General features: G+C 42.8%; 2 protein-coding genes across 2 annotated transcripts in view; both read left to right on the forward strand.

Annotated features, from left to right (window-relative positions):
- Positions 1–8,555, forward strand: part of EMB2753 (tetratricopeptide repeat (TPR)-containing protein) — a 90,181-nt gene extending 81,626 nt beyond the window's left edge. Inside the window, exons 21-26 of the mRNA XM_086492163.1 lie at positions 6,668–6,724; positions 6,798–6,895; positions 6,976–7,034; positions 7,108–7,219; positions 7,315–7,418; positions 7,954–8,555. Coding sequence (XP_086348289.1) covers positions 6,668–6,724; positions 6,798–6,895; positions 6,976–7,034; positions 7,108–7,219; positions 7,315–7,418; positions 7,954–8,138 — 615 coding nt within the window. The 3' untranslated portion in view covers positions 8,139–8,555. The remainder of the gene's footprint in view (positions 1–6,667; positions 6,725–6,797; positions 6,896–6,975; positions 7,035–7,107; positions 7,220–7,314; positions 7,419–7,953) is intronic.
- LOC147432177 (uncharacterized) lies at positions 8,452–11,813 on the forward strand. The gene is made up of 2 exons (XM_086492164.1): positions 8,452–8,535; positions 11,275–11,813. Exons 1-2 carry the CDS (start codon positions 8,452–8,454, stop codon positions 11,392–11,394), a joined length of 204 nt encoding a protein of 67 aa, XP_086348290.1. The 3' UTR covers positions 11,395–11,813.
- The last annotated feature ends 2,721 nt before the right edge of the window (positions 11,814–14,534 follow it).

Genomic DNA, 14,534 nt, shown 5'->3' on the forward strand with positions numbered 1-14,534 from the left:
CTTGACTTGGAGTGTCCAAGTCTGTTACAGTAGCTGAGGAACGTAGAAGAAAAGGCAAGATGAAAACAGGACTGGTTCCAGATTGTGTGGGTATCGATCCCAACACCATGGACTAGAGTACAGAACTTTTGCCGAGCTCGGGGCAAAGTGAAAGACCAAGAGGCTCTGATCTTCTCTAATGGAGGAGCCAAGGCCAACTTCATTTCACCGGAATTGGCGGCGCGGCTCGGGATCACTCCCGATCAGATGGGACCTCTTAAGGAGGCTGTTCTAGTGGCACCCGACAGGGACGTAGCCATTACACCTGTCATTGACAAACTTCGGTTGCATTGTCAGGGGTATTTGGGGCATGAGGACTTTTTTATAATGCCTTTGGAAGGTTGTGATGTTCTCTTAGGGATTCCCTGGTGTCACAAGAACAACGTCATGGTCGATTATCGGGCAAGGAAAGCGACATTGACAGAGAAGGACATAACTTTTGTACTTGACATTAAACTGAAGGGCGAGTCTGTCCCTATTGTATCGGCTTTGGCCATTTCTAAATTAATGAAATCCAGTCTGTTTGTTTACTCGATCTTTATGAAAGAATTGAGTGATAAGGATAGGACAAGTATGTCTAAACTTGATAAAGAACGCCAAGGTTTTTCCCACTCTCAAGACGATGGCTTCTTAGAGGGCCTACCAATGCGAGTTACCACCTGCTCGTCCTGAAGATCATACCATTGATTTGATACCTGGAAGCACACCACCGAACCGGCCACCTTACTGTGTGAGCCGAGCCCAGAATGAAGAGATTATAAACCAAGTTAAAGACCTCTTGGAAAAGAGTCTTGTTCTACTTCACCGTATTGCTCTCGAGTGTTGTTTGTTTTGAAGAAAGACGGATCTTGGAGAATGTGCATCGACTATAGATCTGTTAACAAAATCACCATCAAGAACAGATTTCCGATTCCTAGGATGGATGATATACTCGACAGATTACAAGGATCCGCGTGCTTTAGCAAGATTGATTTGAAGAGTGGATATCATCAGATCAGAATCGCGCCGAAAGACATCTACAAGACAACTTGTCGGACGACTTTTGGGTTATTTGAGTTTTTGGTGATGCCTTTTGGCTTAACCAATACTCCTGCGATATTTAACCGGATGATGGATAGGATTTTTCGAGAGTAAAGGCTTTTTGTTGGCACTTTCTTTGACGATATCATTGTTTTCTCCAAGAATGAGGAAGAACACAGAGATCATCTGCTTCAGGTCTTTCAGGCATTGCGAGATCACAAGTTAGTGATTAATGCAAAGAAAAGTGAATATTTCCTACCAGAGATACACTCTTTGGGACACATTGTCTCAGCAGCGGGAGTGCAAATGGATCTGGCCAAGATAGCGACTATCCGTGATTGGCCTGATTTGAGGAATGTCCATGAAGTTAGAAGCTTCTTGGGACTGTGTTCGTACTACAGGCGGTTCATTCGAAAGTTTGTAGAGGTTGCTTCCCCTTTGCATATCTTGACATAGAAAGGAGTCCCTTTCTCGTGGGGATCCACAACGGTGACTGCCTTTCAGACATTGAAAGAGAAATTGACTACGGGACGAATTTTGACTTTGTCGGACTCGCAGATGTCATTTGAAGTATATTGTGATGCTTGTGGTCATAGTTTGGGTGCAGTCTTAATGCAAGAAGGCCATGTCATTGCTTACGAGAGCCGATTGTTCTCAAGGCCGGAAATGACAGCACAGATTTATGAGTAAGAGCTTTTGGCGGTTATCCATGCTCTTACACAGTGGCGACATTACCTACTCGAAGCGGATTTTACTGTCTTTATAGACCATCAGAGTTTGCGCTACTTCTTGTCACAGAAGCAGCTTTCGGAAAAGCAGATGCGGTGGGCGAACATCTTGTCACAGTTTCTCTTTCAGATTGTCCACGAACAGGGATAGAAGAATGCGGTGGCAGATGCTTTGTCTCGGAAGCCCTTGGTTCTGGCTACTTCCGCGATATATCATAGGAGCTTCGAGGATATGGTCGACCAGTATGCCACAGATACAGATTTTGCAGACGTTTTCACACGGATATGGGATGGGGAGACAGTAGCGGGATATTCCATTCGGGATGGCTACTTGATGAGAAAAACGATGTTGTGCGTTACACAGTCGTTGAGGAAAAAGGTTATGATTGAATGCCATTGTCCAACTTTTACAGGTCACCGCGGCATTGCTACCACCATGAAAGGGGTAGAGACTCAAGAAGGATGTGGAAGAGTTTGTGCGTAGTTGCTTAGTATGCCAGAAGGTCAATTTTGACATGCATAAAGCATAGGGATTGTTACAGCCTTTACCCATACCCACCCGCCATTGGGAAAGTATTGCAATGGATTTCATTTTTGATCTCTCGAGAACACAGAGTGGTCACGATGGTATCTGGACTGTTATTGACAGATTTAGCAAACACGCTCATTTCATTCTAGTGAAGAAAACAGTCAAGCCGGATCACTTATCGAGACTGTTTGTGGCCGAGATCTTCAGATTACATGGCATGCCTGAGACGATTGTCTCTGACAGGGACCCCAGATCTACGTGTTTGTTTTGGAAGGCAATTTGGGAAAACATTGGCACGCGGTTGCAGTTCTCGTCATCGTTCCACCCGTAGACTGACGGGCAATCTGAGATTGCCAATTCAGTGGTTCTAGATTTATTGAAGTCTTATATCTTGGATCAGAAGACTCAATGGGAAAAGGACCTACCATTGGTGGAATTTGCCTACAATAACACGATATACTCTTCGGCGGGGAAGGTGTCATTTTAGATTGTTGAAGGTGCTGCGAAGGTTCCACCCCTCCTAAGCACCAAAGATAAAATTTTTGAAGCAGATGAATATACGCGAGACTTAGATACGGCTTTTACTAAAGTTCGCGAGTCTTTGCAGAAATCTCAAGAGCGACAGAAAAAGGCAGCGGATCGCCGTCGTCACAACTTGAAATTGAAGAAGGATGATTGGGTGCTCTTACGTTTTGAGAAGGCACGCTTGAGAAAGAAAAAAGGAGAGGAGAGGCTTTTCCCAAAGCTTAGTATGCGATACTACGGACCTTTCCAGATCTCTGAAAAGATAAATGATGTCTCCTTCCGACTGAAACTGCCCGACACTTGGAGGATTCACAATGCATTCCATGTGAGTCTCTTGAAACCTTTTAAAGGTGATGTGCCTGATGATGGGGGAGCCTGATGAGCAACCCGAAGTGGAAGAAAACGAGGAGATCCTTGTTCCTGAACAGATTTTGGAACATAAGGATACAAAGAATAAAGGTAAAGTCCGAAGGTGGTTCTTGGTTAAGTTCAAGAACTATCCTACATTGGATGCGAAGTGGGTGGAGGAGGAGGACCTAGCAGATACTCTCCTTGGATTGTGAAACTTTACCTCGAGGCTTTTGGTGTAGCATAGTCTACTCCAAATGGAACCCATAATTCAGCTTGGCCGGAGATTTGGTGCAGTAGGATGCACAAGAGGGGAGTCACTCCGCTCCTTTGTCAATAGATGCCTCGATTTTGATACTAGAGTCACTGATGTCTCTTTGGGCTTCAGGGATATTGAGAGCTGACAGTATTTTGTTGGATGACTTTATGAAATGGAATTCCTGAATATGATACTGATTTGTTCTTGACTTCTTTTTAAGTGCAGGAACTGATAGACGAAATGATTGCAGCATTTTGGTCTACCTCATCTTGAATAGACATGGTTGCAATAGGGGTTAGTCAATCGGACATCGATGAGGTCCCGACTGGATCTAGATGCGATTGCTAGCTACATTGCCGATAAATCATGGTCTAAGATCCGAATGAATGTTGAATGTCATGTGATGTCCTGTGATGTTGTGCGATGTGACTGTCGATTGATACATTTGCTAGATGTGTGCTCCTAGTACATAGGTACTAACAGTCAATGTCTGCTAAGACGGTTTATGGCCTTTGTCTGTTTTGTAGGCGTAATCGAGGGCGATTACAATACTTTCAAGAGGGGGGGTGTCACAAAGTGATGACGTGGTTGCCCGAGAGCATTCTGGGAACCCTAATTCTAACTGCTGCTGAAAACCCTAATTCTGGAAACCCTAACCCTAAAACCTGCAAACCCTAAAACTTGCCAAAAACCCTAAAACTGCAGAATCCCTAACCCTAACCCTAATGGCAGCAGGGCAAAACCCGGAAAGTGCGGAAGCATGACACGTGGCACCGTACGCAGAATCCCGCTTTTTGCGGTGTGAATTACGTGTTGATTGACGGTAGCTTTTGACATTGCTTTTCTCTACGCAATTATCACAGAGAGAGAGAAAGAAACTTTGCTTTATTTTGGAAGCTCAAGAGAGCTTGTGAGAGAAAGAGCTTCTGCTTTATTTTTAGGCTTTTGATTTTGAGCTTTTGGGGCTCTGCTTTTGGCATCCCTTGTAAAATAAATAAGTGGATTGGGCTCCCACTCTGCAGAGCATGTGGACGCAGAGTCTGAGAGTGAGACCCAACCACTCTTGTACTTTGAACAATGATTAATACAAAAAGAAATATCGAAAGGGGCGCCATTCTTTGGGGCCAATATCTCTATGCACGGAACTCCGTCGGGCCAATGCAAATCTATTGTGAACTGTGAACTGTTTTGAATTGGTTATTTGGTGCTGTCGCGATTGATTCTTGAAGTGTCCAAGTCTGTCCAGGTCTGTTACACGTATGGATACTCTTATTATCCGTACTTGGGAGACACGCCTAACCAATCGAAAGATTTCAAGGATGGCGGCTCGGCAGTCAAATTTTCCACCTTTTCTGAGATGGAAGATCAGAAGAAAGCATTGCGGGTTCTACAACAATTGGACAACATCTCTGCTTTGGGGAACTTTACAAAAAAATCGAAGATTTCTCGATCAGCGGGATTTCTTTAAGATATTGCGATGCAATGGTGGAGTTCAATCGCGAAGCAACTGCATGTTCCAAGGACCTGTGAAGCTTTTAAGACTATTTTCATGTACTTATATGACTTCTGTCTTTGAAGTTCGGATCTTGGCAGAATGGGGAGATTTAAAATGCTTGCCACAGAGACCATGGACGATTATAACTAAAGGTTTCTCGATGTCTACCTTCCGGTGTCCTTCTTTAAGTTCATTTCCTTGGAGTACCAGTGTGAGTGATACACCATTGGACTACCATCAGTGTTGCAAGAATATTGTCTATCCAAGCAAGTCTCAACCATGCAAGAACTTATGGGCCATGCCGCGGTCGGCTACAAATTGATGAAGGAAAGTTGGAGTTTACCACAGAACGAACTCCGACCACTATCCAAAACTCTTGGCAACAACGAACAAACTCTCGGGAGTCTTGGTCGGCTAAAAACTGATGAAGGAAAGTTGGAGTTTACCACAAAACTAACTCCGGCCACTATCCAAAACTCTCGGCAACAATGAACAAATTCTCGGGAGTCTCGTAAAACCCAACCTCAAAGGCCTCATCTGACATTGCGTCAACGAGAAACCCTTTTACAAGAAGGGCTATGCTTTGAATGTTTTCTAACAGGGCATACTTTCACTACAGGTGCTGAGTGAACTTGGACGTCTTTAGCCCATGACATAAAGATCTTTAGGGCCACCTTCAGCTAAGAGAGCTAGACCTACTATTGGACTAGTTCGTTGGCATACGCCTTGAAAGTACAAATGAATTGCGTCGAGCATATGGCAAAGTCAACGGTTTGAAAGCCCCTTATTTTCTTTGACCTCGGAGCTACAAAGAATTCATCCAAAATTCCGGAAGCAGATGCACTTTGATTATGATGCAGAGGGTGGAGAAATTGGTCACTTGGGCCCCATCGGACGGGGTCCCAAAAGTTGGTGGGAACTCTTTTTTAAAATAGGCCGTTGGGCAAGATTTTGCAAGTTGGTAAAACTTGTTCTATTGCTTCTGCTTCTTTTGCTGCTTCTTCTGTTAGGGTTTAGGCCGCTCGGCCAAGGTTTGCAAGTCGGTTAGCTCTTCAGTGGCTTGACACGTCAATGGTTTGTGACACAACACTATAGATCTTTATTGTGCAAAATTTGGAGCAATGCATCAAAAATTGATACAACGTGTTTTGGGAAATTTTGAAATTTTGCCAAATTTCAGGGATATTTTGGTCAATTTCCCTGGTTTTTTTTACGAAGTGCTTAAAATCACAAAAATAATGTGATATCTATCTTCAACTTCTGCTCCAAAAGCATTAAAAGTCCACTGCTTTCATTAATAGTCGTCCAAAAGATACCCCAGTGCTGAAAACCAGCCATTGCAGCAGATTCCATACTCTGTTATGGGCTAAAAGCTAATTGGGACTCTTTTTTGGGCAGCAGGTCTCAGACCAAGCCGTCCTCTTCTGTTCAAGTCAAGGTTCTACTCTGTCCTTTCTGGTTTGGTGAGGCCACATCACCACTTTATGACAGACAATAGTATATAATTTAACTTAGGTCTCAAAAAGTTTTCAAAAGTCCAAGAACATGTAGAGAAAGACCATAATAAGGGGCATCCTTTAACATCTTGAATGTAGGCACGGAGAGTAAACCATTGGTTTCAAAACAAGGCATGGGCAGGATGCCTTGTTTTATTTGAGAAATCATAATTCGGCTTGGTTTTTGATTGTCCTAGAATGTCTTATAGTGGCTCATGTTTACAACAGGCACTCAAGCGCCAATTAAAATTGGGAGCGGATAGTCCTGATGTTCATCGAAGCATGGTAAGTGTAGTTTTCTGTAAAAAATCACGTGTTTGTGATCTTTGAAAGTGTTAATCGCTTTGACGTCTTGTAGATACGATTCTTCAATGTTGTGGACAAACTACCTGCTGCAGAGACAGACTCCGACAAATTAATTCAGAGTGTGATTAACCTGGAGAGAGCATGTTTCGAGTATGCGGAACCATTGATTGGGTTTAAATGTTATCCTTGTCTTACGACTCTATTGATACATGCTGCTTGGATTTACTCAGGTGTTTAGAGTCGAAAACATTACTAGAAGCAAATCAGGATTTTCTGAGTCGACACAAAGGTCAGCAAAAGTTAATATGCCTTAGTGCAGCTATTTAATGGAGTTTCTGACAATGTGATGCTGTCTTTTGCAGACTCTTTGCGGCATCGAGCTGCAGCAGCTGAGATGCTTCATCTTCTTTCTCCTGAACAAAAGGCTGCGGCAGTGGAGATCTTAGAGACTTCAGTTTGCAGGCCTTGGACAAGGTTTTTTAGTTAACATGTATAGTTCAATTCGCAAATCGAGTAAGTTTTTATCTACTTGCCCGTTTCTTATGTTATTCTTTGGTAATACTTGACAGTGGTGCTCTAGTAGCTGAAGGTGTGGGGGAACGGGGTCTGAAAGACTGTTCATTTGTGTATGAGATGTTAGCCACGTCACTCAATGACCTGGATGCTGCCTCAAGTAAGTTCCAGATTGTTGCAAGCTTTTGATGGTGTTGACATTATTCAAGTGTTCAAGCAAGTTTTCAAGTTGCTCTGATTCTTAGCTGGACTCTACTTGCTTAGTCCAAATATGTTCTTGTGGTTGTTTGGAGCTATATTTGTCCAACAAAAAGCTGCAAAATGTGGGTTTTCTGTGGTGAGATGAATGTCATTACCCTGACGTCAAATGTTGAGCAGCTTGTCTCGTCTCTTCAGTCACCTCTGAAAACATTTGCTTCTCAACATTCTGTGTATGTTGTCGTCTTCTGTGAGCTCTTGGATTAGTCAACCACTTTCTCACTTGATCACTTTTTTCTAAGTTTGCATCCCTGTCGATTGGCCATGGAGAATCTGTATGTAATCACATTTTACTGTATTGGGTTTCTTGCATAGTAAACGGATGGATGCTATCTACTGTCTGTGTTGTCCTTTGGTATGTTGGGTATGGTTGACTTGACTTGACGATGCACTACTTTTGGTGACTAAATGAAAGACTTGATCTGTGCTGTTGGCAGGATGGAAGTCAAGATGTACCGAGCTTTTCCCCTTTTCTACATTTTTTCAGGGGCCAAAGAGCTCTTCTTCGCAAGGGAGTGCGAACCATGCTTACTGCCAAAAGTTGAAGGTGGGCTATGCTCCTGCAATCCTGACTTCCAATGGTGATGTGCCTGGCTTTTCAGAACTGAAGCTTCAAGGCTAGGGCCTACGATAGGGTTATATAGTGACTTGTAGAGTTCATTTTTATAACAATAAGTGGGAGCTGTGCGAAAAAATCGTGACATGCCTTGAGAGTTGTCTCTGTATAACCGCGGCATGGTATTCCATCAAGTTTTGTAAGCCTGCAGAGTAGGCGTAGATGTAGAAGTGCGGGATTGGTTTGGTCAAGGAACTTTACCGGCCTTTTGGGGCGAGTATTCCCATGATGTCATTTGTAATTGAGGATTTTTCATGTCTCAACAGGATTATTTATCGATCCCAAGGCAAATTGTAGTACAAGAGTGGCTTTGCCAGCTATGTCTCGACCTGCAATACCAAGTTGGCTAATTTGTGTGCATCAAATAGCTTGCCTTGTGAAGTGGTCTATGAGCAATTTCATGGTAAGCATACTTTGTTGTCACTGCCCTGGAAAGGAAGTGCCTCGTGTTCTCGTCTTTGAAATAGTAGGAGTGGATGCCTACTTATTTTTGAGTGACTCGAGGTCGAAATCAGATGAAATCTAAGCATACTTTCCTTTCGATTTTCTAGCTGTTTCTATGTATGGACACGTCTCTCTGCCAATATATGCCTGTGCGGGAAAGAATACAGCGTACTTTTAAGTAAATCATGGTTTTGTGTTGGGGTGTATACATTGATACCTAGTGATGTGGGTTTGGTTGTATTTGGGCTATGCTATACGGAGGTGACGGACACTAGTGGGAAGTTACTTCTACTTTATTCTTCCTGGTTTTATGCCGAGGACGAAGAATGTGAAGTGCTCGCTTGATGCGTGGTCGAGTCGTGTATTGACATGCTCGCTCTCTCTCTCTCTCTCTCTCTCTCTCTCTCTCTCTCGGGTTAGTTTCCCACAATGTTAAAATCCTCTTCGTCTTCTTCTTCCTCTCTCTCTCTACAAATTTCAGAGTCAGTTGTACAGGATTCTTGGTACTCAAAGGTGAGTGGTTTAGAGCACATAGACTAGACATAGATAGATTAGCACCCTTTCGGGAGTCTCGAAGCTCTATATCCTTTGAGAGAATTTTGTTAGCTGAGATTCTCTTTAGTACGGACATAGGTGCCAACAAACTCTACCTATATCTATGTCCTATGAAAAGAGCTTCATATATATAGCTCTGATACTCTCATACGCTCTAGAGCTACCCATGTACCAATTCTTGAGGTAGTCAGCTTGATGCATTTCATGACTGTACTTACTTGATAGATGTGCACCCATACTCCGTAGAGATAGAGCTTCACCTCCCTCTCTTGTGCCTCCGTCTCATATACCATGTATCTTGTATTCCAGCTTCCCATGGATGACCCCCTCTTGTCTTACCACACAACAGTTTGTTACCTTGTACTGTTGCGTTTTCTCAATAGATGGACATATATGTATATTTGATTTGTCATAGGTTGACTTCGGTCTCTAATAGACATAAAAACATCTCTCTTTAAGCTCTCTTGGGATAGTTTCCTACGACGTGTAAATACTCCCCCCCCCCCCCCCCCCCCCCCCCCCCCCCCCCTCTCTCTCTCTCTCTCTCTCTCTCCAAGTTTTAGAGTCAGTTGTGTAGGATTCTTGGTACTCATAGGTGAGTGGTTTAGAGCACACGAACTAGACATATATCGATAAGCACCCTTTCAGTACGACCGGATGTGTATGCAATGGAGTCTCGAAGCCTATCCTTTGAGAGAAGTCTGTTAGCTGTGATTGGCTCTCTTTAGCACGGATATAGGTGCCAACAAACTCTACCTATATCTATGTACTATGAAAAGAGCTTATATATATAGCTCTGATACTCTCATATGCTCTAGAGCTACCCATGTACCAATTCTTGAGGTAGTCAGCTTGATGCATTTCATGATTGTACTTCCTTGATAGATGTGCACCCATACTCCGTAGAGATAGAGCTCCACCTCCCTCTTGTATACCATGTATCTTGTATTCTAGCCTCTCATGGATGACCCCCTCCCGTCTTACCACATGACAAGAGTTTGTTACGTTGTACTTTTGTGCTTTCTTGATAGATGAATAGATATGTATATTTGATTTGTCTCATAGGTTGACTTCGGTCTCTAATAGACATAAAAAGATCTCTCTCTTTAAGGTCTCTTGGGATAGTTTCCTACGACGTTAAAATACTCCTTCTTCCCTCCCTCTCTCTCTCTCTCTCTCTCTCTCTCACACACACACACACACACACACACACACACACACACACACACACACACACACAGACTGATTTCTACTTCTTTTGAAAAACCCCATTATGGTGCCGACTGTGAGGCCAAGTACATGAATGAAGTACATGCCCTGCTTGAAGGTGAAATACAACTTGACCACTTGGGCACATGATAAACTGGAAAAGGCAACGGGAAGAACCCTCTCCTAAAGAGAGTAAAAAAGTGTCCTGGCCTCTGCCCATCATTGTTGACATCGCTAACTGGTTGTTTTTTTGATATGGTAGTAGCTTGCATTCTTTTGTTATTTTCTCGTCCTTAGTGTTTTTCTGTTTGTTTTTGGTGTGCACCTGCTCACACTTGCGTGTGTGCCTGCGAGAGGTGGTTGTCATTGTCAACATAGTTGATTTTTGACACTTGCCCTTCAAATTTTCAAGATTTTATGATTATTCAAGGCATTTTGGTGCAGTTTTTGTCGGGTAACTCACATTTTCACTTGTTGATTGTCATGCTCGCAATGTACTTGGTGTACTTGTAATGATTGCTCAAAGTACATGGCCATCTGAAAATCCAGAAGTCTTTTGTGCATTGATTAGTAGGGAAGGTTGCAAGGCTATTTAATTTATGTTGCAGGGAAGAGATTCAACACTTTTCAAAAATAGTTTTCCTTTGGGTGGCTAATCTACATGTTATCTTTCATGCTATGGAGTTGAGGTTGCAAGTTACCTTCATTGTTGCTTCGCTTGTTTGCACAAGAATTGAGTACTTGCCTTGATACCTTCTATGTGGTGAAGTGCAAGAATGATTATTTTGGAAGGATTGTTGTTAGTGAATATGATCATATGTCAACATATCGTTTGTGTGTGTTGTGAACGGATTTAAAAGTTTATTGAGAGCTCTACCAGTGTCCATACAAGATTTCTAACAGAGAACTCAAATTGAAGAATTGTGAATTTTAGGATCACTCCCGCGTAAAAGCATTCAAGGATGGAATACATGCAAAGCCTTGGATTACTTCAAATGAGCTAGCTACCTATTCACTACAACTACCAATTGTGAACTATGCTTTGAGCTGGTAAGCATTGTGCATATCTACGTCCAATGTTGATAAGATTGCTTCTCCAAGATGGGGTGTCAAATATCTCGTGTTTGTACCAATCAGTAGCTCAATATACCAAGGTCATACTTGGAATCACGAACCACTCGAATCCTGATGGAATATCAAGTATATTACGCACATTTTCATTGGTAATAATGAGTGGGCTAATTTGGGGACTCCTTACACCTATACAGACAAATTTTTTGTCTCATTATGGTTTCCATGGGATGGTTCAAACAATTTGTTTTCCATGGGATGGTTCAGTCAATCTGTTGTGCATGTAAATGTTTATTGTTCTCCTTACATGGAAGAATAGAGTGCACAACATCTTTCACCAAGATAACATGATGAATGATAAAAAATAATGTTGGTTTGTGGATGATAAAATGTATGGGACCATAATTTTTAAAAGTATAATAAAGAGAGAGACATGTGACTTCTAACACACATGTAAAAGTCAAACTACCAAATAAACCAATGCACCAACTATATGCAAATGGGGACCATAAGGCTATTTAGTTTTCCATACATCATACGTAGTGATAGACTTGAAAACCTATTTAGTACATAAGCAACTTGCATAACAATCTCACACCAAAGTTTATACAGCAAAGCTTAGATTTTGACCAATACAACACGCTATATCCATGGGAGATTTGTTTTCCCTCTGTTGCTTGTTCTGTTATGGATGTATTCCATGTTCTAGTTGAAATGCATCAAGTTATTTATACAATTCTTCCTTGATCAAAACAAGAGGTGACATTGTTATCAATGGAAACAAACTTCTTGGAGCTCAAGAACCTTGAAATTTATGATGTTTAGCGGTTGTACCTATGCGTGCGTAGCTTAATTCTGCATAAAAGATATAAATATTCTGTACTTTACATTCAAACACATTTTCATATAGCAACAAATGTCTTGCAGCTCAAACATAGTATACTGTTGGGTTTCAGGCCCGTGGGGCCGGTTATGGTAGGGCAGGCGATTGCCCACTTATTCTTTTGTTCATATAGCAAATAAGGAGGAGAGCGATGTTGCTCTCTTATGCTCCACCCACAAGATTATCTGCATCCCCTTCCCCCTTCTCCTTCCCTCTCTTGCACTCTCCATCCGTGCTTCATCAATTGGTATCAGAGCCCAGGAGCACGGCTCTCGAGCCTGGCATCTCCGGCTCCCTATCCGCGTGTGCTCAAACCCCAAGCTTGGGAGGCATGTTCAAAAATATAGTGCAGAGCAGCAAATGCTCTCCGACAGTGATCGTGCTGCCAGAAATCGAGGTGCAAACACATGAGCCAGGCCATTAGAGCTTTGGAATCTTGAAAGCTATGGAGATCCAAGGCTAGGAAACCTTCAAAATCGACTGCTGCAACAAAATCGGACGAGGAAGCCGAGTAGCAGTACGAGGCAAGAGACAAGGCTTGCAATCCAAGGGGAGCGAGCTCTGCAGGACAATCCAGAGCAGCAAAATCGAAAGCATTGCACACTTGAGAAGGTCGGGCAGGGAGCTTGATGCTTGCATTGAAATAGCAAGAAAATACAAAGGCTTGAAAGAGGCAATCGATTGCATCTCAAAGCAGGGAATCGGGACAATCACAGTTTCTTGGTCTGGACAATAGGCATCGACTCCTGGGGATTCCCCTACGGCTATTCGGCTAGTCACTCCCGTGCCACAGCGGGGACGACATCCACATCGGCGATTAGATCCGTTTTGACACCAATTCTCGTGTTTCGGCATCGGCTTGACATTACTTTCATTACGTGCGGATTTTCGACATCCGACCTGACACCGGTTTCACGCGGGACGACATTTCCTCGCGGTCGATCGCTGTACTTGCTACACGCATGGGTGAGGTGCCTCTAACATAGAGAAGTGACATCGGACATTGACAGAGAGCGCACCGATCGTGCTCTACGGCACGATTTTTGACTACGACACCTTTGGCGGCTATCCGAGTAGCGCATTTCTGCCTTGCGGTGGTAATTGGCACATAGCGACACCGACATGCAAGTTACAGGTTACAGGGGGACTTTTTAGTCCGTTTACACACAGATTCTACAGGTTTCCAGTTGAGTAGAACTGCAATAGCTTCATCATCCGGAATCTGCTTTTGAACTCCTAGCAACTGTTGCTTTAATGCGTTAAATTTATTGAGGTGAGCCACCAATGATTTATCATCTTTTTTCTTTAATTTGTAGAACTGTATGAGAAAGTTGATTTTTGAGCTTGTTGATGCCGTGCCAAATTCTTTGTTTAAAACACCCCAAGCTTTTTTAGCATCCTTGATGCCGGCAATATATGAAATAACGTCGTCACCAAGTGACTGTGCAATAAGTCCCAATGCTTTTTGATTTGCATCCACAATGACTGCTGCTGCAAACGCATCCTTATGCGGCTCTATTAAATGCCAAAGCTCTTTGCACATACATTGCCCATTGTACTTCGTGTGGAGCCATTTTTGGCTATTTTGGTCGTTTTTTGCGGCCGTTTTTGAGACTCGGGTTGAAAGAGCCCTTTTTGAGACTATAGTTAGTCATATTTTGTGTCTGCATTAGCCTTTGGATGGTCGATAGCGTGAGGTTTTCTTTGAGCTGGGGTATTCTCGAATATTCAGATACCTTTGGTGATAGAGGTAGCTGGAGTCCCCCTTTACGGTACCCTTGCCATAGGACATGTATCTGGACAGTTTTTGTGCGGTCACACAACAATGGTCTTGTGCAGTATAGGCCCAATGATTGTTCTTTTGAGCAGTTTATGCGTTTTTGAGTTGAGTTCTGACTCCTCATACAAAGGAGACTCTATCGGATTTTTTCTGCGAATCTGTTTTATGCGTTCTTGGCACTTCTAGCCGTTCATAGTAACTGTACTACATTTTGGTTGAGTTTTCACTCCTATTTTAGGGAGAACTCTGTTGAAATTGTCCCAGGCATTCGCTATAAATTTTTTTGGTTACATTCTCTTAATCATGGTTGCGAGTAATGCTTCCGTAAGAGAAGAGTACTACATCAAAAAGTTTGATGGCTCAAATTTTGTCATTTGGCGGCAGTGTACGCAAGATGTTTCGATCAACAAAGGCTTGATAGCACCCTTGCCTGCCTGCAAGAAGAGAGAATGCGTACACT

The sequence above is a fragment of the Adiantum capillus-veneris genome, chromosome 20 (assembly GCF_014529385.1).
Source record: "Adiantum capillus-veneris isolate H3 chromosome 20, ASM1452938v2, whole genome shotgun sequence".
Lineage (NCBI taxonomy): Eukaryota > Viridiplantae > Streptophyta > Polypodiopsida > Polypodiales > Pteridaceae > Adiantum > Adiantum capillus-veneris.

What these genes read in the sequence shown, in the direction of transcription:
- LOC147432177 (XM_086492164.1), top strand. Translation starts at nt 8,452, where the DNA reads ATGTCTCGACCTGCAATACCAAGTTGGCTAATTTGTGTGCATCAAATA. An exon ending in GGTCTATGAGCAATTTCATG is followed by an intron (nt 8,536 to 11,274) that starts GTAAGCATACTT and finishes TGTGAATTTTAG; the next exon opens with GATCACTCCCGCGTAAAAGC.